This window comes from Heptranchias perlo, chromosome 26 (genome assembly GCF_035084215.1).
Source record: "Heptranchias perlo isolate sHepPer1 chromosome 26, sHepPer1.hap1, whole genome shotgun sequence".
Taxonomy (NCBI): Eukaryota; Metazoa; Chordata; class Chondrichthyes; order Hexanchiformes; family Hexanchidae; genus Heptranchias; species Heptranchias perlo.
In genome coordinates, this window is record NC_090350.1 from 23458907 (window position 1) to 23486342 (window position 27436).

Genomic DNA, 27436 nt, shown 5'->3' on the forward strand with positions numbered 1-27436 from the left:
ATTTGCACTCACAGCTTTAAAGATTTAAATATTTGCACCCTTATCATCTTTCCAGCTAGGGTATATTTCTTTTTGCTGTTTCTTTACCTAAAATAACCCACCTCTGCTATTAATATTGGAACTGTTTTTAAGGAGAATTTTTAAACAGACTAACATGCAATGAGTGAATATAACAGACAGTACAAAGTAATTACTTAGGATTATATTTGCACACTTGTTCATTGAATATGTTCTGTATCACGTGCATATATACTCTATACTCAAGAAATTAATTTGGAATGTTTTAGATTTCAAAGGCAATTTCTTGGAGATAAGCATGCACATGCAAGTAAAATAATTTGCCAAAGGTGACTGTGAACCTCTGTTTCGTAAGGCTGCAGTTTTACTGCTTCTTTTGCTTTGATACAATGTGGCTCTCGCTTCACGGTGACACTAGAAGTGGCAGTGTAACTCTTCCATCACATGAAAGTGGGAGAAGTGTATTCACACCCGCTTTCCAGTACACAGGTGGCAGTATAACCCAAGCCTACCAGAGTTTGAATGTGGAATGTTGGATAATTCAGGACTAGTTTTAACTGGCATTTTGTAACATAACCAAAGTGCCAAATCCTAGGGGCCTTTCTGCCAATGTGGCGAGCAATAGATGGAATCTTTAAACATTGAAATGTCACGGTTGATAGGCAGTGGCTATTACATGAAGTAAGAGGTACTGCAGGGGGAGTAAAGACTATAATCAAACATTGGGGCTCAGCTGGCATGCATATCCTGATCGGTTTATGATAACAGACACAACTCTTAGGACTCTCCCCTGTATCAATTATCTTGTGTGCTGCATCTTGGCGATTTAACCCTTTGTGCAACCAAATGTCATTTGAACCTTTTAAAATAATGCAACAACACATCATTATTAGGGGAATAACAGATTGGAATAGTTTCCTTGCAATTTCCAGAGAGTCAGGGGTGCCTTGTTTTATTAACTGTGTTTCATATTAATTATGGAATATTTTTCTATAACATTGTCTAATCAATGGAATACAATTCTGTATAAAGCATAGCTCAACAAAACAGAGAGATAGGTACTTGTTGTGATATTTTATGAACTTTTTTAACATATAGAATAGAAACAGGAGTACATAATAGACACTATAACCTACCTGGTTTGATGCAGGACAAGTTTGATGTAATGTGTATTTTTAACAGAGTACCAGATTATAGATATATTTAACACTCCTATCCATTGTGTGTGCGGTCCAAGGCATATTTTTATATATGGTAGAAATTACAGGATGAAATGGGCAGCTTATTTATACAGTGTGTATTGAATATATACCCTACTTCAGATCTACTTAATGCAATTCTTTACAATTAAGATTTCAGGTGGATACTTTCGACATTGATATTCAAACTGTATTTCACTCCCACATTTTTTTCCCAGAGAGTATATTATATTCTAATTCCACCCCCCCCCCACCCCCCCGCATTTTCTCCCATTCTGGTCTTCGTGAGTCATTAGCCACCTTGTATGACTACGGGGCATGTGCAGCATTTAGATCTACAGCAAGCAGTTCTCAAACCAGTCACCATGAGGTATTTGAGAAAAGCTGTTGATAACACTCCCCAATTTTCACTCCCTGGCTCCCATTTTGCCTCCTTACAGCGATGCAGCTGGGATTCAGTGACGTGAGGAATGAAATCTCATCACCTTAGTGCAGCACATGCTGTACTGCCAACACAACCATTTTTAATGTACCTCATGTACTTTTGCTTGACAATTGCTGCTATGACATTGGTATTTAGACATACAGTGAAATCTTGTTAATGGGTTAGCGCAAGCAAAACAGTACTACTTGTATGCAATGAGGCTGCTGAGTATTACCTTGTTTGTACAGTGGGTGGGGAGAGAGATTGCATCTAATTTATGAACTGAATTTTTGTGCTTCAAATCACAATGTGTTTGCATGCAACTGTAATTTGCCACTTAAACAGTATAGGAGAAATACAAGGTTTATGTATAGTGAGCGAAGGCAAGGAAACAAATAAGTAAAAACTAAATTAACCTTGAACAAAATGCCCCAAGCTTAAATAATTTCAATTTTTAGCAGCCGTAGAACAGTATTGTAAAATGTTTTCTTTAAGCCAATGTTAATAAGCCTCAATACTCTCAACCCACAATACCTTCCCAAAGAAAATAATGGCAGATCGGCTACCACATGGAATCTAGGAAAATAGTTTGGTTCAGTACCAGGCTGTTTATATGGTCAGTGTCCATATTATTTGACTGAAGAGCAACATTGCATTTGTGGCAATTTTGCAGTGGGAAAGATTGTCATGACCTACATCCATAATTAATGATAAAGCCCCAACATAAAGGAACCAATTTATGGCTCAGTGAGTTTATCCAGTAAGTAGCTGCCTCATACAGACCAGGAAGGTGCCATGTCCGATCTCCATTTGTTCTGAGTTAGCTGGGGCAGTTGTAGAAGCACTACACTTAATCTCAGTTGCCACTGAGTTAGGGAAGGGAAAATTAACTATGATTTTTGCTTACATTCCAACTTAGAAAACTACCATAAGCTGATCAACAGTTTGAAAAAAGCTGACAGCTCAAAACGACCCTGAATAAAAGACCATGACATATGAAAGCAAATAATTACACTGAAAGTGCAGTGGGCTTGCTGATCCCACATACCCCCTCACTTTCCACCCAACTGCTGTTTGTAGAACTGTACCTTCATAAAGAGCAGATACCTTCAGGAGGGGAGAAAAAAATTGCCCAAGAAAATTGTCTAGAAAATATGATTAAAACAAAAATCAGAAGCAGTTGCTGTTGTATGAATAGGATTTATATCACAAGCAGTTTGGGACGTGACAATGGTTTCCTTGAATTGGATTAGCGCTCGGCAAGAGTTTGCTTTTGTTACATTTACACAATATATGGATTTGATTGTGAATGGATTTTGATACAATGCACTTGCATGTACTGTAGACCTTGCTCACGCTGAGCAGACGGCAGGCCATACTGCCAGCAGGAGTTGTAGCCTGGGCTATTTCTCAATGGTTGGTCATTTGTTTAAATATTTAAATTCGCTACCAGCAGGAATCAGGCAGTTTGCACCTGAAATCATGCTTCCTTTGGCAATGAAGTTAAGCACAGACATCTAGCCCAGGATAATAAATATTAGCCTGGGTGTGTTCTCCCCCCCGCACCCCCCAAACAACAACATGAAAAAAATGTTGATGATTTCAGGGAAGGCATTTGGTATTCTGCTCCCTTGAAGTCAACATCCATTTCCACAAAGTTTTAATTTTTAAAAAAGAAATATATTTTATACCTTGGAACAGTGTTAAGGACTGGTGCAAATTGGCTTGATTACATATGTACACTTTCCTGCAGTGGTCACTGGAGCAGAAACCCTGGCAGCTCTTCCCCTTCACTCGCCCAGAGGCCCTGAGGACAATTATAGTGCCCTGGCTGCTTTAAAGCATTTTATTCAAAGATTTTGATCAGCCATGTGTTATTATACAAAGTAATGGATGATCAGGGATTAATAACTGAGAAGCATTGGGAACCTTGATAGTTTGGGATTTGTTACATGAGTTTGTGGTTTTGCCACTTTTGCACAAGCCTGGACTGAATGGATATCTTCAGTAACATCCCTGGCCATCCATTGTCCCGTATGTGTTTTCAGTATATGATCATAATCTATATGCCTGTGTCACACGTCATTTTACAGCTTGATGGATATTTGACAAATACTCTTCATATTGTGGAATGCCTCACCTGTTCTATGTTACCTATTGTTTCTGTATAGAATCCATTTGAAATTTTATGCAGTTTGCATATTCTATAGTGAGTCTATTTTTTTCCCTTTATTTCAGTTCCAATGCCAATTAAAGCCAATGGTAGTTCACTTTCTTTGAGCATGCAAAAGGATGGGTTGGTCGGAGGAGTGACGAACCCAAATGAAGTGTTCTGCTCCGTCCCAGGCCGCCTGTCACTGCTCAGCTCCACATCCAAGTACAAAGTGACTGTGGGAGAGGTTCAGAGGCGCCTGTCGCCACCAGAGTGTCTGAATGCATCACTACTTGGAGGAGTGCTCAGGAGGTGAGTGAGAGAATGAGTGAAAGATGAGAGAGGAACTGCTGAGAGAGAATGATCATTGGAATAAAACAGAAGGGAGAGAATAATAAAGAAATTGTGATTGAATAGTGGGATAAAAGTAAATATGAGAGGCATAGAGGGTGAAAAAGAAATGGAAAAGAGGAGATGAAAAAAGAAAGAAAAATGAGAAATAAAAAGGGACTAGCAAGAAATGAAAAAATCAAAGCAAACTGAGAATTAGATTAAAAGGAAGGAGAAGGTGCAAGATACATAGAATTTGAGTTTGTTTCAAGTGAGAATGAGCATGTATAATATTTTACATATTTTGATAAAATACAGCGAAGCTCATGAATATCTAGAATAAACAGACGAAGATTCATAGAATTGTTACTTTTCCAGCTGTATACGGATTGAAACAAGTGTCTATCTTCCTTAGGGCAAAGTCAAAAAATGGAGGCAGATCTTTGAGAGAAAAGTTGGAAAAGATCGGATTGAATTTGCCTGCAGGAAGGCGCAAAGCAGCCAATGTCACCTTACTCACCTCACTCGTCGAAGGTAAGGGACTTTTCAACAATCACTCGAGGGCACCAGTATTATAAACATGCTTAAATCCTTTGGTTCTGCATGCTCACGTATGCACATGGAGCACATAAAGTATTTATGTCCCTGTGAATTCATGTATTGCACATAACAAGTCACACACCATCCCGACTTGGAAATATATCGCCGTTCCATCATCTTCGCTGGGTCAAAATCCGGGAACTCCCTTCCTAACAGCACTGTGGGAGAACCGTCACCACACGGACTGCAGTGGTTCAAGAAGGCGGCTCACCACCACCTTCTCAAGGGCAATTAGGGATGGGCAATAAATGCTGGCCTCGCCAACGACGCCCACATCCCATGAACGAATAATTAAAAAAAACAAGTCAAGTAATTAGTTTTGTGACTCAAACTCAAGAGCTTGATTCTGCAAAATCCGACAGCAATTTTCCAGGTATGCAGCAAACATGCACTCAGCATATCACAAACTGTTTTATATTAATGCTGGATGGTGACACTCAAGTACATGAAGATTCATAGCATGTCTACTGAACTCATTGCACAGGTAAATGGTAAGGAACACAACTTGATTTTGTTGCCTGCCAACTGCTTCCTTAAATATAATCTACTCCTGAAAATCAAACATTATGTTTGCAGTAAAAAAAATTCAAATGATCCAATCATCCAAATCAGGAAAGGGACATAAATACTTTCTGCAAATACACAGCAAAATTGGAATTTAGTGCTAAAAATCAGAATTATCAGACAACTCAAATTAAGCAACTTTGAATTAAGAGTTGACATAAATATATAGATAGATATACACAGAGAGTCGGAGAGCATGATTCTTCCACATGTTCTGGATTCTTTCACAAAAGTGCTGATGAAAGGGAAAAACTTATACAAGTTGGGAGAAAATTCATTGAAGACCGAGTTAATAGCAACAACTTACATTAATATAGCACTTTTAAGGGAGAAAATCATCCCAAGGTGATTCATAGAGACATAATAAAATATGGACACTGAGCCAAAGAAAGAACGATTAAGTGTGGCCAAATTGGTTGAAGAGGTGGGTTTCAAGGAGGGTCTTGAAGGAGGAGTGGGAAGTGGATAGGTGGCGGGGTTTAGGACGGAATTCCAGAGCTTGTGGATTTGGTGGCTGAAGGCACAGCCGCCAATGGTCGGGCGAAAGGTGGAGGAACAGTAAGTCAGGGGGAGCTTTTAGGGCTGAAGGAAGTTACAGAGATAGGGAGAGGCAAGGCCATGGAGGGATTTAAATACAAGTGAAATGATAGCATTGCAGAGAAAAGCTTATGGTGACTCTAGTAAAGAATTTATGTATAGAATATATATATTTATAATATTTTTTAAGATGTTTCAAAATCCTATTTCACCGGTAATGACCTAAGTGGACAGGAATTTTCCAGCTGCCATTTTTATCTCTGGTAAACTCCATCAATAAGTTCATGGCCAAAAAAAATAGGAACTTTGGGTCTGGATGAATTTCTCCCATTGAGAACTGCAGCATCAATATAATCCTTACAGCGCGAAACAGTGCCAAAAACAGATTACTCATGCTGCCTCCCTTTCATCTCAGCAAACAAATACTGCACTAACCCTTTGAAAACAGTAAAGGATTTAACAAATATTCTTTTGTCTGAATATTTACAGAGTGAACTTCACCGTTAGCGCGTCCTTTTAAAAATCAAACCGTTACAAAAATTAACCGTGACATCTTTTCGCTCTGACTGCTTCAGTGTTTTTGATTCGTTTTACTTAGACAGTGAATGTTGATAATGATACTTTAAGGAGAACTGGTCTAGAGGAGCTGCAGAGCCCAGCAGTGTGAGTGAGCTGGATTGACGTCAGTACAGGCAATCAAAGTCCTGCAGCTGCAGCTGTTTGTTAATTTCGAGCCATCATACTGTTGGATTTAGTAATTTCTCCAGGTCTGTTCTTCTGATGATGTCATTATCACTGACTGTTTAAGGTATATTGAAAAAAGCAGTGACAACAGAGGGGCAAAAAGAGATCAAATCTAATACTTTCCAACATCCCTAACCAAAATTAGCCCTCAGCAACAACTTGCAACTTCCTTTAATGTATAAAATGTCCCAGCTGAACAGATAAATGGAATAAAGGAATGGATGCTGAGTCACGGTCAGCAAAGATGGGTTTTGAGAAGTGTTTTTAAAGGTGGAGAGAGAAGTGACGAGATGGAGGAGTTTAGACAGGGAGTTCCACTGAGTCGGGCTGAAGTTGCTGAAAGGTCCGCTTTCAAAGTGGGACAAAGGGAAGGTGGGAGAGACCCGTAAAAGGCCAGAATCGAAGGACCAAAGGATACAGCGGGAGATGTAAGACTTAGAGATACAGTGAGATACGGGCATGGAAGGATTTGAAGACTATGATGAGGATTTTAAATTCAATCCACTGGGGGACAGGGAACCAAATGTAGGTCAGCGAGGAGGGGAGTGGAGGGAGAGCGAGACTTAGCCCTCACAAATAGCTCCTCTGTGAAACTGATAAACTACTTTGTAGACACTCTGTTGGTAAGGGCACTGCCCAGATGAGCCATGCAGACCAGGAAGATCACCAGGTCTGTGCTGAGTTAAATTATTACACTGGGTAGCGATAGGGTCGCTACCGTGAACCGCAGCATCGCTGACCAGTCCTCATTGTTGTCCAGTTACTCCTGCTGGAAAATATGCCCATGCAGGCATTGGCTGATGACACAACTCAGTGTGATGCCTATTGGAATCGAATAGCCTTCGACCATTTAATGACTAGGCTTGCAGACAAATAAAGGCCACTTGGGCGAGGTATCAGAGAGTCCAGGTGAATCAGAGCCTTTAGAAGAGATATTTTCCAGTGTTAAAATGTCTGTTATTGTGTAGGACCTTTGGGAATGGAAACTTGGAAAAGCACCTTATAAGGCACTCGCTAACCCCCAGGGTCCAGAGAAAGACAATAGGGATGTTCAGATTGGCACCATGTGCTGTTCAGACTGTGTTATTTTGCTAAATTATTCTCAAGCAGATTCCAATCTTAATGTTTAGATCCAGAACGGATCCAGGAATAAAAAGAACCCAGCAGAAAACCCAAGAGCTGGCACTGATGCTTAAAAATATATAAAAGACCTGTTTATGAGTTAATTCAGTTTAATTCATGGAATATTTGCATTAAGATAGCCTTGGAAGGAGAAGGCCCTTCAGCTCATTTGATTTAACTATCCCATAATAGCAATTCCACTGTCGTCCAGTTACTGTATCTAGCTTTCTCTTAAATGTGTTCAATATCCTGGTGTCAACCACCTTTCCAAGCAACCTGTTACTACGACTGCTAGTACTCCGACAACTTGCATTTATATAGTACCGTTAACATATTGAAACATCCCAAAGCACTTCACAGAGACGTGAGGGAAATAATGGACACTGAGGTAAAGGAGAGATGGCCATAAGCTTGGTTGAATAGGTAGGAGACAGAGGTGGAGAAGTGCAGTGGTTTCGGGAGGGAATTCTAGAGAGTTCAGCTGTTGATCATCCTTTGTGTGAAGGAAGACTTCCTTAAGTCCGTCCTTAAATTTGCCCTTCACAGTCCTGAACCATGCCTACTTGTTCTCCTGCCCTGTTGTATCTGAAAGTATTGCTTGGGTTTATTTTCTCTATTTAGTACGTTATATGCTTCTAAGGTATTCTCTGAGACTATTAGTACTCTTCAATGCTGAAGATAGCTCCCTTATGTTGCAGTAACTATATTAGTTTAATTATACTTGATATTAAATAGAACTGGCCACAGAACTCAGGAAGGTCAAAATCCTGAGTATAATATCTGATCAGATCCATAAGTCTGATCAATGTGGTATCATCACCATGAGGTTTGATTGTTATAAAATGAAAGTGCTGATTATATTACATTTTAATGAAATACTGACATTAGTACAAAACATGAAATCCCATTTTGTACTTGCCCCAACTTTTTCACTGAAATTATTCACATGTTGAATTTCACCCAACTTGTTTTGTCAGTATAGTCATTTTTATGAAACCAAAATTTAAGTGAAGGCACTCAGGTTTGGGGAGGAGGAATAACACCAACTAAAAATTTACTAATAGTGATATGACGTTGGCCATGCTTTGATTTATTTTGTCTGCAAATGTTGTGGCACTTCACTGGTCACAGGGCCATTCTTATTGTGTAAAATAAATGATAGGTCAGTAAAAGTGTCTGCCTTTTAAAAGCTGCAAAACACTTTCACTGCTTACCTGGTTAAACATGATCCCTGTGGAAGCTGGCAGTCAGGAGCTCAAATCAATTTCAAATATGTATTTCATATAAAGGATAAAGATTCTTCACAACACCAGGGATTAAGCGGTGTGAAGTTACAGATTCTGAACGTATAGCAAGTGAAGGAGAATGATGGTGAATGTAAATCTTTAAATAACTGCTAACATTATAAAAAAAAGTCTCATTTTTAGTATTGCTTTTCAAAATTAAAAAGAACTATATTAGTCCCAATTTTAACTCGGAGCGGCTGTTGTGTCTACTTCCTGCACCCATCCAAATCTTCACCTGGGGCTGTGAATCATTATACAAATGAGCCACGAAGTTTGAACATGACCAGCACATTATCACCCCGGTGAAATTAGCACCAGTTCTTCACCATTTAGAACTGACCTACATCAGTACAGGATAATTTGCCCAAGTGAGTCCTTCCAGCCAGTTCCTCCCAATTGTCCCATTTGCATTCATTTAAACAAAAATATTCAATTGTTAGCAGAAAACAATTTGAATTTTTTTACCAGGCTACTGTTATCGAGGCTAAAACTTGAAGGTGTGCAGTGGCTTGATAGATTCAACAGTGGAGCACTGGATTTCCATTCTGCCTTATGGGAAATGAGTGCTTCAACCCCAGCCTGAAATGAACTGAGCTATTCCACAGTAAATGAATTTCACTGGCTGTCAGCCAAGAGATGTTTGATGGAGCAATCATGGAAAAAGGAGATATCAGCTTGAGAGAAGTGGATGAAATTCCTCTTTTTTTCTCCACTTCTTCTTGGCCTGTCACCCAGAGGTTGGGAGGGTGACTTGCTCCCAGTTCTCCCATAACACCATTCTGAACTGGCCATTAGGAGGGACATAACAGTGGCCCAGGAATGACTCTGCTTGCGATGTTCTCTCCTCCTTTTAGACAGCAGTTTGGCATCAGCTTTGTGCCACTCCCTACCAATGAGGCTGAAATTGGAAGCTCTGTGGAGAGCACAGGTTGGTTCTTAGTTACATTGCATCATTGTGCCTTGCATTGATGCTCCAGTACTGTGCTTGAGACATTTAACCAAGGCCTCATTTGCTTGTTCCAGTGGATGTAAAAGATCCCATGACACTCTTTGAAGAAGAATTGGGTGTTGTGGCTATTTATTCCTCAATTGACAAATACCGCCAAAAAAAAACAGATTAACTGGTTATTCAACTCATTTACTGTTTGTGGGAGCATGCAATGTGCAAAATTGGCTGTTGAGTTTACCTACATCACAACAGTGATTGCATTTCAAAAAGTAATTAATTGGATGTCAAGCACTTTGGAACATTGTAAGAGATGTGATACGGTGCTGTATACAAGCAAGTTTTATCATTCTCTAAACAAGGTGCCCCATTGCATTACCCACTGATGAGATGGTTGGAGAACTTCATGATTTCAACTGTCTTCCCTTTCCAGCTGATACATGGTAGAAGGGGAGTATAGATAGAATGAGGGAAATATTTAAATATAAACACTTACCCCTGTAAAGGTACCTCATGCAGAGATCACCTACACAAGGGATTCATACTTTTACTACTTTGTTAATTTAATCCTCTGAGGACCAAGGTAGCCTTATTGTTACAAAAACAAATACAAATGTTTAATTTCAATCATAGTGTACGGTCAATATAGAAATGCTATATAGATTCATACACATCCTTAATTCTAATTACAGTATTCAACTTTTCAGTGAGAAATGATTGGTACAGAATGGAAACTACAGCAAAATTAGAGCTGACATTTTATGGTGAAGTTTACTAGAGAAATCCAGTGCTCAAAAGATTAATAGTTTATTGTAATTTTCAGAGCCATGCAGGCAGCGAGTAGAGTTATACTGTCCCTTTGCATTATTTGTGATGGTTAATTTCTTGGCTCTGCAAGTTCCATGTGTGCATGTTTAAGGGCACTCTTGGTAAATGTATCTATTTATTGTTGTGGCATCAATGAACCTAGTGCTATGCATTCCAGGGTCAAACCACCAGTGATGGTATTGGTTCCAGTTGCTGTGCAGTGGCTGCACAGAGCTAATCGCCACTGAAGCGATGCCTGCATTGACACTCCCAGTACCTTTTCCAAGTTTGGGGAGGCATTAGTTCTGCTGTACTGTTTTTAGTGTTGGCATAGTAAAAGCAAATGTGGAAGTGGTATTTATGGACATTGTTACTAAGGATATATCTTATATGCAGAATTTACTCGGAAAGAGCAAAAGAGTACAGTTTCCAGTCTGGGTTTAGGAGATTAAAGTCTCCTCTCCAATCATTTTTATCTCTTCTGTGAGCAAAATAGATGGCAGTATTAGAATGATGTGAGCCTGGCTGTGTGGCTTAATTTCTAATCAAAACCAGTCCACTGAATACTGCCCTCACTACTGGCTCCAAAAATATATTTAAAATATTTTTTTCTGAATATATTTGTGTAGATACCCTCAGTGCGATACTGAGGGACAATGAAGGTCTCTTTACTCTGATTTCTGTTTCCCTCTTTTCTCTGGCAGTGCGCACTGATCAATATGTAGAGGACTTAGTTTGGGACCAATTTCTGGGTTTTGTTTAATTGTCTCTGAATGTTGTTTTTTAAATTAATTATTGATAATTATTTGAGAATTTTACTCAAATTCCATGAGGGAGAAAGTCGACTTGCACCCAAATTGAGCGCAAAATCGGCCGCGCGATTGCTTTGCATGTTGGTGTGTCGGCCTGAAGAGCGAGCCAAATTCGGCTTGTGCCTTATTTAAATGCCTCCAGCAAGCTGTGGGCATCAAATGAACGCCCTGTTGTGGCTCACCTTTTGAGGAGGGCGGGAAGTTGGCAGAGCCTGGGGGTGGGGTGGGGGGAGCCGATCCTGGAGGGGCCTCGAACCCCCTGGCAGCGAGCTGGAAATTTTTTTGTGGGCCTATGGAGAGCACACCTTTTTTTGAGCTGTCACCATGTCCTTTAAGGACTGCTGGTTAGGTCACTGAAGACCTAATACAACTAGGCCAAGCATGTGTGGCACAAGCTCCACCCATTTGTACCTGAATTACGCATTTGGGTCCTACAACCGGCATAGGATCCCAATTTGCATATTTAAGGACCCTAATTCCTGTTTCAGGTGGGCGGCTTGGACAATTAAAAGTCACCTGAGCCAATAAGGCAACCGGTGCATCTCTGGCGAAGTTCAGGTGTGGCAGATCACAACACAAAATTTGAAGATCTAGCACCGATTTTACACTGGACAAATGGGTGGCCGTGAGTTGAATTTCTCCCCCCATTAGTGTGGGTTTGTTTCCAGTCAATATCAGGCCATTGAATCCTGCCCTCACTATTGGTTCTAGAACTACATTCGAAGTAACTTTTTTCTGCTCCTGAAGCCATTTTGCATGCACTGAAGTAATATTAAACTTTAAAAACACACTGTGTTATGTCTGACATGATGAGCAAGTAATATGCACATTGTAGTCTTGTAGGAGAAATCAGGTCATTTTTGTGGGCAAATCGAATTATCTGCCCGATTAGCCAGAGTTTGTTCAAGGAAATGAAGAACTGTTTCTAAAAGGAAATTGCTAACATTTTACAAATAATAAACAATTGCTTTATAGATGATCTGTTTGTTTTCTCAATCATAGATTTTTAAGAAGGCTAATCCATTGGTCTTTTTATGTGGTATTGAAGTTTCTTTACTGTAATCCAAGTGATTCTAAAGAAAGAGGGCTAAACCCACTCCCCCGCACACATATATATACACACACACACACACACACATAGTTGCAGAAAGATTATCCCTGTCCAGCCTTAGGCTGTTTCTTTCTTACTCTAATTCTCATTCGGTAGTTATGGGCACTGTTTCACCTTACATTTTCTTTTTTTCATTCTTTGTCCTCACTGACTTCCACTGGCTCTCCATCCCACAAAGTAACGAGTTCAAAAGCTTCATCCATGTTTACAAACCCCCCCCCCACCCCCACCATGACCTTGTCCTACCCTACCTCTGCAACCTCCTCCAACCCTATCTGTCCTCTGCTTTTCCGACTGTGGCCTTCTGCGCATCTCCCCTCCCTCAAATTCCACCTTCACTGACAATCTTTAGCGATCGTGATCCTATGCTCTAAACCCCTTCTCCTCGCTACTTTCAAAAGCCTCCTCAAAACCTACCTCATCGACCATTCCCACTGTCAACTCCACAAAATGCTCTACTGTTGCTCTGCATTGTTTCTCCTCTATTAAGCACCTTGGAATTGTTTACTTTAAGGCACCATATAAATGCAAGTTGTTGTCTTTCTCCTTGTCTTCATTCTCAATTTTTTTTGACATAATTTCTCTGTTTCTTTGTTCGTCATTGCTCTCTTTAGCAAGCATCTGTCTTTCATTACTTTATCTCCATTATCATTTTGTCTAATTTTTACCTTCTTCCTGGTGCCCCTTCTTGTTTCTCTATATAGCCCTTTCTGTCTTTCTGTATTACGGTGTCTCTTAATCATTTTCTCTGTTTTTCTGTCTTTCAAACACAGCCTCAGTTCTAACAAAATCATAAATACAGATATTTTAATAAATTAGATTTTTTTGGTTCATTTATTTAAAATTATTCTCTCATTTTTGGAAAAGATGAATTCTATTTACAATCCCCTTTCAGTCAGAGCATCTCTATCTGTGCCACAGTCTCTCTGTACCTCCTGTCTTGTTTTGCTCCATCTCAAATCAACCCCTGCACAAACCATTACATTCAGCTGGTCCCTCTTTTGACACTTTCAGTTAAAATATTTTCTCATTTGGTTCATTTTATATATGAATAGCTGAGAAATGGTCGGTTTTCAGTAGCTTCCTGTCATCTCCTGGTTAGTCATTGCTCATATTAAGTGCTTTACGTTCCAGTTTATCCTTTTCCAAGGCATCGAATTTCACTTGCTGAATATTTATTGTTGATCATTGTACGCAGGCATCAGTAAAATGGGGCAATGCAGCCAGCTACTTTATCACAAAGAGGTGAAATATATTTGTAATAATGTGCAGAGGCCACATGGGTGATTTTAATGTATTTTTCTGAACATTTTCTGTGACTGTTTTAGCAGTTGATCTATCTAGAGCCCAGTAGAAAAACTATTACAAACGGTTTGTATTACTGGACATTTTGAATTCTCATAAATGGGAGACATTCTGATCCAGAAAGAAGAATACTTTGAAAGAGTTTATCATGAAACAGTAATCGTAAAAATGATTTTTTTGGTGACAGATGATATTGGCTGAACAGCAACTGGTGTTATACTGCTTACCCAGACAAAACTTAACAGAAATGTACAAATATCTTGCAGGTGCTGAGCCCCATTTATGTGTGTCTGCAATTAATATTTATTTTAAATTCAGAATTAAGTATACATTGCATCCTTCTTAACAAAGACAGAGGTAGATAGTTCAAAGGGGTTAGAAACTAAATGATGTGAGAGAAGGAAGATGAGAGAGAGAGACAGAGAAAGAGACAGAAGGAGAGACAGAGATAGAGAGAGGGAGAAAGAAAGATCATAGCTGAAGTGAAAGGGGCAAAAACAAAATAGTAACAAAAGAACATAGTGTTTATTCTTTTTTACTAGATATTTTTGACATCTACATATCAGACTAATCTTGTAGGTGACATCTACCTCCCTATGTCCCAGAGAGAGTGCTTTCATTTGTCCAGATATCAAAGTAAATTTGTAGGGTACTTGCTCAAATATCTGTCTTAGACAAACTAATTGCAACAATTGTATCAGGTTAAGTTGGTATATGGTTTCTCTGAGGGTTTATGTACTCTTGACAGAATTGAAGAATCCAGAGCCAAGCTAAATCTTAAACCAAAATGTACATCTTAGAAAATTTGTAGTCCATCTGATTAGTCCCAAAATTCAGAAAGCACCATATTGTGCTTTATCCCTTACACGCCTCAATCACTTCTGCCAAAAAACGACCCCGCTCCCTTGTGAATTTGCCAGCACTATCTGCCTTCACTATCTCTGTGGGTGCTCTATTCTACATATTCACCACTCTTTGTGTGAAGCAATTAACCTAAACTGTCTATTCACCTTCCCTCTTCTGAGCTTGAGTCTGTGCCTTGGTTACAGAATTTGTGGTTATGTCAAACAATTTATTCGGGTTCAATTTATTTGTACCTCTTAGGATCCTGAAACTTCGATAACGTCTCGCCCAAGCCTTTTCTTTAGTGTAAAATTCCCAGTTTCCTAACTCTTAGTTTCATTGTTCTCTATGTACTTTCTCCAAAATGGAGCTGTTCCTCTTGTAGTACAGTGACCAGAATGATATACGCTACTGCAGGTGGGGCTGAACCAATACTCCATGCAAGCTCAGTGTCACCTCTCGGGACTTATGTTCCATCTCACTAGCTACACACCTGAAACTTGCAACAGCTGAACCTTTCAATATTTTAAGGATGCACAAACTGTGCCTGGGGAGGAAGAATAGTGAAACGGTCATGTGTCTTTTTTGTCATAACATTCAAATGATGCAACGGCATCTTGTGAGATGTGATTTGACATCATGGCATTACAGTGTTTGGGAAACAAAGAAGATATATATTTCATGAAGGGAGTGCTTATTTAAGCATTTAGATGTCAGCTCCAGAATGTAAAATGTCAAATAAGCCAATAAAACATTGCTGAATTACTAATACTAACATAATTTTTTTGATTTTTTAATATTTTAAATTGGAGCATGAAGCCATTAACATTTACAGCAGATTCTGCTTGAGAAAATATGTAATGATAGTATAAAACTAAATTCCTTTCTTATTTCTAAATTTGTAATTATTTTGTTCAATGTTGTTGTCGGACAAAGTATGGAACCATTCAGGGATACATACTTTAGTGAAGGTCTTTTTATTTTGTAAACTTGTTGAGAATAAATTGCTGTCACTACTTGAAAGGCATCTAAAGCTCAGCATTCTTGCTCCCTTAATGTCAAACAGAGGAGAGGTGAGTGTTCACTGGAAGGCATCCAGCTGTTAACCCTTTGAATACCAAATAGTTTTTTTCCAATGTTTCGCAAATGATTTTCAGCTGGATCAATTAAAGGTAACGCTCTCAGCCAGATGCTTCTCACAATGTATAAGACTGATGAGAACTGTTACATAGGCTCAGTCCTACCTGGGAATATCATTGTTTTTTTCTTAAACTAACTTCATTGGGTTTTTTTTTGTTTCCTGCTTGTGAGTTAGGTCCTTGCATTCTTGATGGAATCCCAGGATTGCCCTTGGTTGGTTGCATGAAGGTGCTTTTGAGCAATGCACTAAGCCACCATTGCTTATCTAAGACAACCTGGTGATTACTATCAAATGCATCTGCAAAGGGAAACCCAAGTCTGGGATTCAAGCACTGGCTCTCCCATCTGGGAATCCAACAAGCTGGCATTGTTACTAAAAGGCTGCACTGGATTTTGTTGTTTTGTTGCAAAACATTTCAAGAGGGACAAAGGGGAAGGGGAAATGAACACGATGCAGGAGTTAGGTTGGAGAATTAGGGAAGGCTACTGGTGATCCAAGAAATACATATTGAGGAGACTTTTGAGGGTGGGGAGTGATGTATCCATGTTTAGGAAGAGAATTCCAGAGCTCAGGAGAGTGATGGCTCAAGGGCCATCCATATGGGAAAAGAAGGGAGTAAGCACGATAGAATCAGAAGTGTGGAATGTGAGCTGGGACATACAGCTGGAGGAAGTTGCAGAAGAAGGGTGGGGTAAGGCCATGGCGGAAATTATAAACAAGCATCGGGATTTTGAAATCAATGTGCGAGGGGATTGGGAGCCAATGAAGTTTAAAAAGGCCAAGGTGATGGGTGAGTGGGACTTAGCACAGGATAGATGCAGATGCAGAGTTCTGAAAGAGTTGGAGTGGAGGGTGGAGCTCTGGACACTGGCTAGGAGAACATTGGAGAGGCTGAACCTGGAGATGTCATAAGCTTCAGTTAGAGTTTTAGCAGCAGTGTGGTGAGGTAGGGACAGATGCAGGCAATGTTAGGGAGGTGAAAATATTTCATCTTGGTATTGGATAGGCTGCGGTTTGAAGCTCAGCTCAATGTCATACCGACCTTTGTGAGATGCCAGGGAGAGAAATTAGTTGTTGTATTTCTCTGACTTCATGCTTAATAAATTTTGTTCCTCTTCTCCAATTCTAAATGGCTCCTCTCACTCTTTTTTCTGTTTTGCTTTCTGTAGGAGAGGCTGTGCACTTGGCCCGGGATTTTGGGTACGTTTCCGAGACTGAGTTCCCTGCAAAGGCAGCGGCAGAATTCCTGACCCGACAACATTCGGACCCAACTGAGCTCCATGCTCGAAAAAACATGCTGCTTGCTACCAAGTGAGTACCAGACTTGCAATATACATCTTTCCCCAGTCAAGCAGATAATAAAGTGCACTTAAACTGGGCACTGGCTGTTCAAACCAGACCTTTTTGTATAGTGAACATCCTTTGTCGTTGTCAAAATTCAGCTAGAACATCTTCAAAACTAATGTCCTGTAAACTTCTAATGCTGAATGTGCCAAAGCAGAATAACTGAAAGGCAAGGAATTCCAAAGCATTTCCTTATAGTGGTGATTTCTAGATTAACTGAGAAATCATAAGATTCGTACGCTGTTACCATGATACAGAAGTTCAACCGTTTGACATGAAAGGTTTAATCCCAAGGACTCTTCTTGACAAGGTTCATGTTGAAACAGAGGCATTCAGTCTCATCTGTTCTAATTATTAGAGTCAGGATTTATGCAACACTATTAGAGTCAGAATTTTATCCAAAGGCTCTGTGGTCAGAATTGAGGCTCTCAATCCTGACAGGATCCTACTATTCTAATCAATACTCTTTACATTTAATAGCAATAATCTTGTGCAGTCTGCAGATGTTTCCACAATGGAATACTGTACTTTGAGCTGATTGAAGCACTTAGATTTCAGGTTTTCCTGTCTCTTATTCCAGTACATAATTAACTGGAGGATAAAGGGCAGCCACAGTGCTGATAAAGGTCACTCAGCAGTCAGGCAATGCAATTCTAAAAGACAAAATATAGTTTTTGTTTACTTGAAACACAATAATTTATAAAGCCTGCGTTGCAAGGCCTCAGTGGTAATACATCCAAACTGTGAGTTAAACAAATAATATAGAGTCATAACATGCTACTTAAAAGAAGTGGATACTCTTGTACATACAATTGAAAATTTAAAAACAGATTTAAAAAAGAGTGGGTGGAATTTTTCCCATTGACTATAAATAAGTATAACTATCAATAGATTTCCAGCACATGCAAGCATGTTGCCAGCTTGTCAGTAAGTCTGCTGGTTTGAACTTTGCATTGAGCTATTTTCCTCAAAGATGCCCATTCCACAGCTGTAGAAGCACACTGTTCTACATTTATGCAGTGACGCATTAGCTGCTTGAGAAGAGTTAAAAGATCATTTTTTGAAGGTGCAGTATGATTGGCTGTTATTTTCTCGTTACCATTAACAAAATCCTATTCTCAAGAACCAGATGTTTCCGCAATCTTGTTTGCTCACAAATTACAATGAGAAATGAGCATGGCTCCCAACCTTTAAAAATAGAGGACAATATAGCCCTTAAAGGTACATTATTTTTGGCCTCTTGTGACTTTTTTTTAAAGGTGCCAGGCTGCTCAAAACACCAGAGAGTCGATGTTCCTTTCCTAGCACTGTCCAGGAGCAATTACTGCCAAGTGCACTGGAATCGGTCTTTGTCAGAACCAGAGCTCAGCGTCCAAATTTGCTCTCAGGCCTAATTAAAATAAAGGATGTGTAATGTGGCCGCCCTCGGGGCACACTATTGGTCACAGTCATGAAGACTGGAGGAGGTCTGGGTGCTTCCAGGCACTTAAAGGCACCAGCACCATTAAAGGGGCAGGTATAGTTTAAAGCCCCATGGGAGAACCAGAAAGATTTTATTTTTTGCAGGTTTCGGGGCAGGATTTTTACCTGAACACATACCGATGAAAAATGGCAAGTTCTTAAATTAATGTATGTGTGCCAGAAGCTGTGAATTGCATGTTGTTGGTCTTCACGTTTATTTAAAGGTGCTATTCCCTGTGAATACGTATTTGCTGCTGTACTGACCAGGCACCACTGCAGTCTACCTTGGAGGGAGCTAGTAAGAGGGCAACACCTTGGTGCCAGGCAGTGGGTAGGGAGACAGGGAAAACGAACGTCGGAATGAAGAATGATGATATGGGAAGAGGAGAAGGGTGCAGGTTTGACCATGAAGCTTCTCTTTATTCCAGGTACAGTTGTAAGGTCAGGGGAGGGGGGAATTCTACTCTGTGGAGTAGGGAAACAGTTGTAAATAACTCAGAAGAGGCTGAGGTGAATGACTTCAGCAGGGGGGCTTGTGGTGGCTTCCTCTTATCTGCCTCCAAATAATCGATTTGCACAAAGTGGGGGCGGGGTCAAAGTACTGAACATGGCCTCCATCACTAGGTGTAAAAGAATAACTGGATTCTTCAACAAATCATGAAGCAACAACCCCATTTTTATTCAAAAAGCCAAAAAAACCCACCTTTCTTGACAATACCGGCCAGTTCTTTAAGACAGACAGCATCGAAACAGCAGCTCTGGAATTAGTAGCGACAGGTTTGCCTGGGACCAGTTGCTCCCGAACTGCACCCAGAACTATTAGAGGAAATCTGAGTGCAGAGGTGTCTGACATTCATCTGTATGAAATTAACATTGCTGCATCCTTTCCAGGCACAGTCAAGATGCAGACATCAAATAAGCCACACAAGAAACTCATGTGTAGTGCTTTTCAGGAGCAGAATGGATTAGTGCCTGTTTTTCCTCTGTGTTGCACCTGTTTTTTGGGGGCTATTTGGGAGCATGGCAGAGGAAAACCAGCCCTCAGAAGTGAATTTTTTTTTGATGGGAGTGGGGTATAAATGTGAACTAAATGCACTGTCAACTGTGGAGTGGTAATGATTGTGGCTGTAAGTTAGTCACAAGGTTAAAATAAAAAAAACCAAAAGGTGGGAGGGCTTCATGTCCAATGTGGAACCATTCAGGAAGGTCCCAGGTCTGACCTGCAGTCCCCTAATCTTAGCTAGGATGGTAATAATAGTGCTACAATTTACTTCGGTGTTCTTAAGCAAAGGAGGGGGAATATGCAAGTGTGCAGCCCAGTGAGGGAAAATACCTGTGCGTGTGCGCATGTGAACACTGGGTGAAAACAGGATGCCTGTGATGACTTGCACAAGGAGCCAACATTCACTATCCAGGCTCACTCATCAAGAATGGCCATTTGGTGTGGTATTGGAGGGCCATCAGTACCCATGGAACTGGCTCAGCGCCTTCAGAAGTGAAGGAGACAAAATTAAAAAGATAAACAAGGCTCACTAATATATCACTCTTGACGCAAAGTCTTTTCTACAGTTGAGTACTGATGAAAGGGAATTCATTTGTTTGTTATTATTGCCAGGGTATATCAGAGATAGTTTCGATACAGAGTAACTATCTACGGCTCTCATTAGTATTGAGGTTGTGGGTAAGATATGTCACCCAGTGGTGATGCAGCTCACTTGCTTCCCTCCACTGCACTCGCCTGCAGATTACTTTGGAATTTCCTGGGGCAGCTTTTGTTATTGTCATCTATCCAGTGAAAATGGTTGATATTTACGCAGAAGGCAGGATCATCATCCAGTCAAACAGAGGGTGTTTTATATGCCCACGGGCTGGGCTCTAGCTTAGTAACGTTTTGCCCTGTTGATATATCAGTGCAGTATCTGGTGTGTGCATGTGTCTATGGGGGAATAACTGGCAAATTTCCCTGTCTGGTATTAATTAATAGGTCATGATGTAATGTTTTTCAAGCATTGCCGTCAGGGTGTATTTTGTTTGAACAGGAATTTGTACACCTGCCAACAACCTTGGACCCACAGGGCTTAACACTGTGATATCATTAAATTTTCTTGGAAGAGTAACCTTCACAACATTTCATAAAATTGGTGTATTATTGGATCCCTGTTACTGTCACCATCAATTTGCCAGATCCGCTAGTAAGTGACACTAGGCAAGAAATGACAGTATTAGGGTTTCATTTGAGTGTGATGTTTTCCCCAGTAAGCTTTCTAGCTGAACTATTGTTTAGCACAACCCATGGAAAATGAGACCGTGATTCCAGGCAGCAGTGGATATTGCAATTTTGCCCAGGGTTTGATTACCTGTTTCAATGGAGCCAATATCATTTAGTAATTCTGACTGGGTGTCTGTATATGTGATAATATTGTATTCAGATAGAACGACTGAAAATGGGAATCGAGAATGAATTTCCTGGTGACATTTCCAGATAAGTGAGTGATGAATCTATTGAAAACAATAAAGATGTCAGAAAGAAAAATAACAATAAAAAAGGCAATGAGTGGAACCTGCTATTTTTATATATATGCAGTATCATAATATATTATATAGTATAACATAAATGCAGTAAATTGTCGTAAATTGTGCTTTTTTGTATTATTTCCTCTGACTTTTCCTGTGGACATGAGGACAGTCTTCAGACCTGCTCCCAGGCTGTGTTCATTGCTGCTTTAGAGCTGGCAGCAGAGAGACCTTCCAATTTTCCCATCTCCCCTGTGAGGAAGAGCCTCAGTTGTTATAACAGCTTCTCATGGTGACATGATTGAAATCAGAAGCACATGATATGGGAGAATCATGATGGGAACCCTCTTCTTACCATTCTAGGGCACAGTATACAAAACACTGTGCACCATCCAGCATATTGTAAAATATTATATATATCACAATATATATTATATAGTACAAAGTGTATCAGAACAAATCATATAGAGTATAATAGTATATTATATTGTGCATATTTCATAATATTTATTATATAGTGAGCAATATTTCAGAATGTACCCATCTTTCAAATTATAAAATCAGTGCCTCAGCACACTTCCTGTCTGACACATGTCAGATGTCACATTCTGGTATCATAGTTTGCTGATTGAATGCAAATAAATAGGGACAAATCAGAACTGAGGAATCAGGAAATGTGTGGATGAAAAGTAAGGAAAGTGGCTTGGAAAATTACCAGTGAGAAACTACAAAGAACTTTTGAAAACAACCAGGCTTAAATGATCAGTCAGAAGATTCTACCAAAAGAAAAGGCAAATCAATCAAATCTTTAAGAATACTTAGCAAAAATTCTTTGGTCCACCATTTGTTTACCCCTTAGGCTACGTGACTGTGGGTTCAAAATTTCTAGCATAATAAAAACATTTTAAACATTATATAGTTCCCAATACTATTATAAAACTCAGCTGTAAAAATTGTCTTTTGTGTTTTTGAGTATCATAATTAAGATTTTTACTTGGAGACTTTAGCCATCTCTCAAAGCCTAGGCTTTGCTGTTGATATTTTTCCCAGAGCTATCACTCTGTCAGCTGAAGAGAGTTACCAACTACACCTGTGCTTGCAATTCCCATGATGCTACAATCTGAGCATGTAGTGTGAAGAATTTCCCAACATTAATATGATTTTCTCAGTGCAAGTGGAAGTATGCCTTTCCTCATGCTATAATGGGATTTCTGAGTTTCTTCGTTGTTCTCAATGGGGAAAAAAAGCTGGAGAATTAATTTTAAAAGCTTATTTTTTTAAAATTCAGAGGCAGTGTGAAAACTAGTGAATGCACCATCTGTGCTGTATTTATTCATAAACTATTACTGTTCTGTTCAAAGAAAGTGTATTTATTTTCATCAGTACAAATGGCAAATTGTATCTTTACTCAGGCTATAACAGTTTGTTTATCCAAATGATATCAAGACAAGCTGGAAGATGAATTTAAGAAATTTTTTTTGAATAAGAGCTTCACATCAAAACTATATTCAGCCTCTTGTTTTTACTTCAAAGTGTTTAGTTCAGAGAGATGGATGAAGGCAGATGATTTATAGAACCTGTGCTTTATTTTGTTTACACTTAAAATTCCAAAAACAATTACTGATGTGAGACTTCACATTCCAATATGAAAAGTTTCCTGACGAAACAAGAAGTATTTTCTGACTGACCGGAGGCTTTGTATTCTGATGTGCAAAGTTCCCTGACCAAGTAGTAATTAAACTGTGAATGACCGGAGACTTTACTTAACAATTAGACTTTGTGTCCTTAAAGTCCATTTCACCAGCAGAATAGCAGATTATACATTGCTTTTTTTTAACATTTCTGCCCTTATGAAACTGTTTTATCAACTGACTTCCATGTACATCTGCTAAGGTATATAAAAGTCTCGTACATTTCTGTCACACTTCAAAGTGTCAGAATTGTGGACAAAAAAGAAGAAAACATCCATTTCCTGTTGATTTCTCTGATAATCTGTACGCTCCCCTAGAGCAGGAGACAGGAATTTATAAGTAGCTGCCAATCTAGAGAAATTTCCCCCAGTTTTCAGCCTTCAAATGACTTCAGGATGTGCCTATTTAGATCACTTCCCTCCAGGGAGTATCTGAACAGTGGCCTTAAAAAGACAGGTTAGGTTAAAGTCAGATTCATCTTAGCAGCTGAATATCACAACATTGCACTAGTTCGCAGATTACCTATGAGCAACAATGTGTGAGATCAACTAGTGAATTGTACAATGTGTTGTAAATCATTACTTAATATATCATAGCATGTATGATTATAGTATCACACTATAATACACCAAATGTATTATAGTGTGTTATGTGTTTCCTACAATCTGCTGCTGGATAATACTTGATATTATGATGTTGAACTGAACTGTGCAGTATCACATATCACCATGTGCCTTCAGGTCTTGAATCCTTCCCATCTTCATCACTTTCTCATTTACGTTACGCCACCTTTACTGAGCTTAGTAAGCCTACCACAGAATTTTAAAAAGTCAAATGGGAAATAATTATAGACTCTATATTATAAAGGATAACAAATGTCTGGTAGTAAATTTAATGCAGCAGTTCAATCTTGTGGTTCTACTGAGGTTCGTAAGCCACTTTGCTCTCGTGGTTTATGGTGACATCAGAACCCCTTAATTGAATTACTGCCTGGTAACTCACTGCCAGACATTTGTATCCGTTATAATCCGTGGCCTATAATTATTTCACATTTTGTTTCCATATCCTGTGGGTATTGTGAGAGGAGTAAATCTTATTTTAAAAGCCAGTGTTGTACGCATGGTCCTTGTACTTGACACTCAGCAGCATGGAGTCTGTCCAAATCCAGCTTTAGTTTACCTCTTTTTTTTTTGGCGCTTTCTTTTTGCTGTTCCAAAAGATATTTTTTCACAATCTTTATAATTTTTCCATGACACACACAGTAGAACCTCCTGGCTGAGAGGCCAGACTTGAAGCTGTTCCCAGGCCTTTGGCGTAGCTCAGCTGGCTGCTGGGAGGTATACAAGAGCAGCCAACCCCTCTCTGACCTCTCCCCTTGATGAGGACAACCTCATACGATTCACTTGGTGCATGATCTGACCCATGTCCAGGTTTGGATATCCAGCCAGTGTGGTGTGTAAAGTGCCACTCAGACAATGGTGTGCTTGTTCAATCAGACCGAGGTTGTAACACAACATAAATGTTGACAGTTCTGCATGGAGTGTTGCATTTTGAATTGTGACCTCCCTCCTTGAAATGAAAACCTTCCTGACTCCAAATATACAATTTGTTTGAACTTTTTTGATTGTAAACAGGAACAAACCTGTCCATAGAACCATCTATCTAGAAGGATGCTTCTACATTAGATCCAGTGTAATTAATGTGAATGGAAAGACTGACTACTGGGCCTACTGTGCTGTGCCTGACTCCCAGTGCAGTAACTGTAAATGGAGATAAATCTGCAAACTTACTTTCCTACAAGAGTGCACTTCTGATATTAATGACATCTCACTGATCATGACATTGCTATAAATACAACTGGAACTTTAAAAAGACTTACCAGAAACGAAAATGCACCAACAATAAAAAGGAACCTAATAAAACTGATGGATTGTTTCAGTTTTGCCAAAGGAAAACGTTAAAAGGTTACATCACTTCTGTTTAAAAACAAAATGGTTATGGAGAAGTATGGTTCACTTTAACATTCTTTTTCTCTATTTTTGTTGAATTTTGGATATTTTTAGAAGCGAGTGCCAATGACATCACTGATGCCTGTTACTAAGGAGTTACTGGGGTTGATTTTGTCATCCCACTATAAGTCGGGTGATGTGCTTTTCACAAGTGTCTGACTCAACCTGAGCTGAGCCTGGCTATATTTCTGGGTTCAGCTCACTTATATGCCCTGAATGAGTGAGAGATTGGGACCACTGCTCCAAAGTGGGGAGGGAAGTTATGCCCTGCTCTAGGCCTTAAAGGCACATCACAGTGTAAATTTCCAGCAGTTTTTTGATCTGCTGACAGCTGTGAGGAACAGCAACCAAATGATCTCCTCAGTGCTGCACCATAGACATAACGGGAAACCCAGGAGGTTGCTGGCTGTACCTTTACAGATCATGTGACTCTAATGCGCTGTCCATGGGTGATCTTCGGAGCAGGTGGCTGCCCAATGGAATTCCTGGAAAGTAACACGAGAAGAATGACATCATTTACAAACAATTTCAATGCTTCCACCTGTTTCAGGCAGGAGCTTCCTACCCACATCAGGGATTCCCCAGGAAATGCATATCAGGCCCAAATAGGCTGGAGACCTGGCCTTACGGGCCTATTTTCCTGCCTAACACCCTGGAAATTGGTGCACATGAGGCTTTAAGAGGAAAACTGGTCCCACTGGGTCCTTCAGTGAGGGGAGAAAGAATCCATTCTAGGAGCTGATATTATATTGATAGACTCTGGATTTATCTAGTGCTGTTAGCTCAGTTCGCTCACATTGTCAGGCTAAATCTCATGAGACATTTCTGCTTCAGTGCCATCAGTGTGTACTATTTAAGCCAATTTAATGTAAAAAGAAATGGACTCCAAAGTCATTCACATTTCTTTCTAACAATTTTGAAAATGAAACTCTTTCTATTGCAGCAAAAGAGGAGGGAATAAAGTCACATTAGTCCGAAGGGGCCTACAATATTTAATGGGAGTAAATTCAAAAATAGTGGCCGTAGTGATGAATGTGATGGTATAAAATTGTTTTCTCTACTGTTTGAACAAAGGTGTTGATCTATTTAAAATAAGTAAATTAATGCCTTATTTAAAATAGCAGTTTAATAAAAATGTTTTAAAGCTCTCCTTACTACTGCACAGTGTGATTTCAACACGTTTATTTCTTAGCAGCCAAAACTTAATGTTCCTATTTCCTTTTTTTTCAGGCAGATCTGTAAAGAGTTCACAGATTTATTGGCTCAGGACCGCTCCCCATTAGGAAACAGCCGCCCCTCAGCAATCCTTGAAGGGGGAGTCCAGAGCTGCCTGACTCACTTCAGCCTGATTACACATGGTTTCGGGAGTCCCGCCATCATCGCCGCGTTAACCGCCTTCCAGAATTACCTGGTGGAGGCTATAAAGGGGCTGGATAAGATGTTCCTGAGCTCATCCAACAGCCATCCCTCGGGGGAATCCGGGACTAAAAGCACAGACAAAGAGGCCAAACATCGGAAATAACCGGGGACAGATGGCATGGACCAAACTGTTCTAATTATTAAAGAGATTAAACAGTCATTCAACGTGCAATTAAAAAAAAAGGACAAAAAAAAAATCATCAGGAGGATTGTGTTGAGGTGGCTGCGCAGTGACAACTTTCTAATTGAGGCAAGAAAAAGAGGAAGAAGCAGGAGAAAAGAGTTAGCCTGGTTTTATCGGGACCAAATAAGGCCTGAGCCCAGGCTTATCTCAGTCAATGACATGCGCATTGAATTATCTTGGGACAATTGAACCAGAATTTGGGAACATTAACATGGCAAGACATTAATAAAGCACAAGCTTGGAGCATCAGCCTCAGCAGAGCAAGCAAATAGTGTTCCATATGTATATATTTATTTATGTGTAATTAAATGGGAACTTTAAATAGACCCGTGCAAGCTATTTATCTGCTGACCTGGTTTTTCTGCTGTGAGTGATAGGAGATGAAGACTTTGCTTTTAGATTTTTTTTTAACTTGGGGTTTCAGGCACAGGATAAAGACAGACTGGCAGTATCTGTGTATAGGTCATTGTATTTTCTTGTGGAAGTGATGCACAGAGGAATATTTGTGAATGTGTTCCTGAAACATATTTTGAAACGGTGGCGTGTGAGGTACGAGGTTATAAATCTCTTAATTTGTTTGTCTAGAGTGTTTCATAAATTGTTGAATAAATTGTGCTGCTATACAGAACAATTCTATTATATATTTCTTTCATGTAATGCAAGTGCTGTTGTCGGCACATTGTAAGATTTTGTAAACTTCCCCCCGTGCCCCCCCCATGCCCTGCAAAACAAAAAAAGGGAGGTTTAAACTGAATCCATGTTTGGGTTTTTAACTCATGGGGAATCCTGTCTTGTTAATAAATTAAGATAATTTAAACAGTGCTAAAATTAAAATGCTCACTTCAGTTGAATAATATTATAAAAAATCAAAGG

At 39.6% G+C, this 27436-nt stretch overlaps 1 protein-coding gene across 1 annotated transcript in view; it reads left to right on the plus strand.

Moving 5' to 3' along the window:
• Nucleotides 1-27194, plus strand: part of LOC137342819 (transcription factor AP-2-beta-like) — a 60493-nt gene extending 33299 nt beyond the window's left edge. The window contains exons 4-7 of the mRNA XM_068007005.1: nt 3880-4105; nt 4539-4657; nt 17111-17252; nt 26191-27194. Coding sequence (XP_067863106.1) covers nt 3880-4105; nt 4539-4657; nt 17111-17252; nt 26191-26482 — 779 coding nt within the window. The 3' untranslated portion in view covers nt 26483-27194. The remainder of the gene's footprint in view (nt 1-3879; nt 4106-4538; nt 4658-17110; nt 17253-26190) is intronic.
• The last annotated feature ends 242 nt before the right edge of the window (nt 27195-27436 follow it).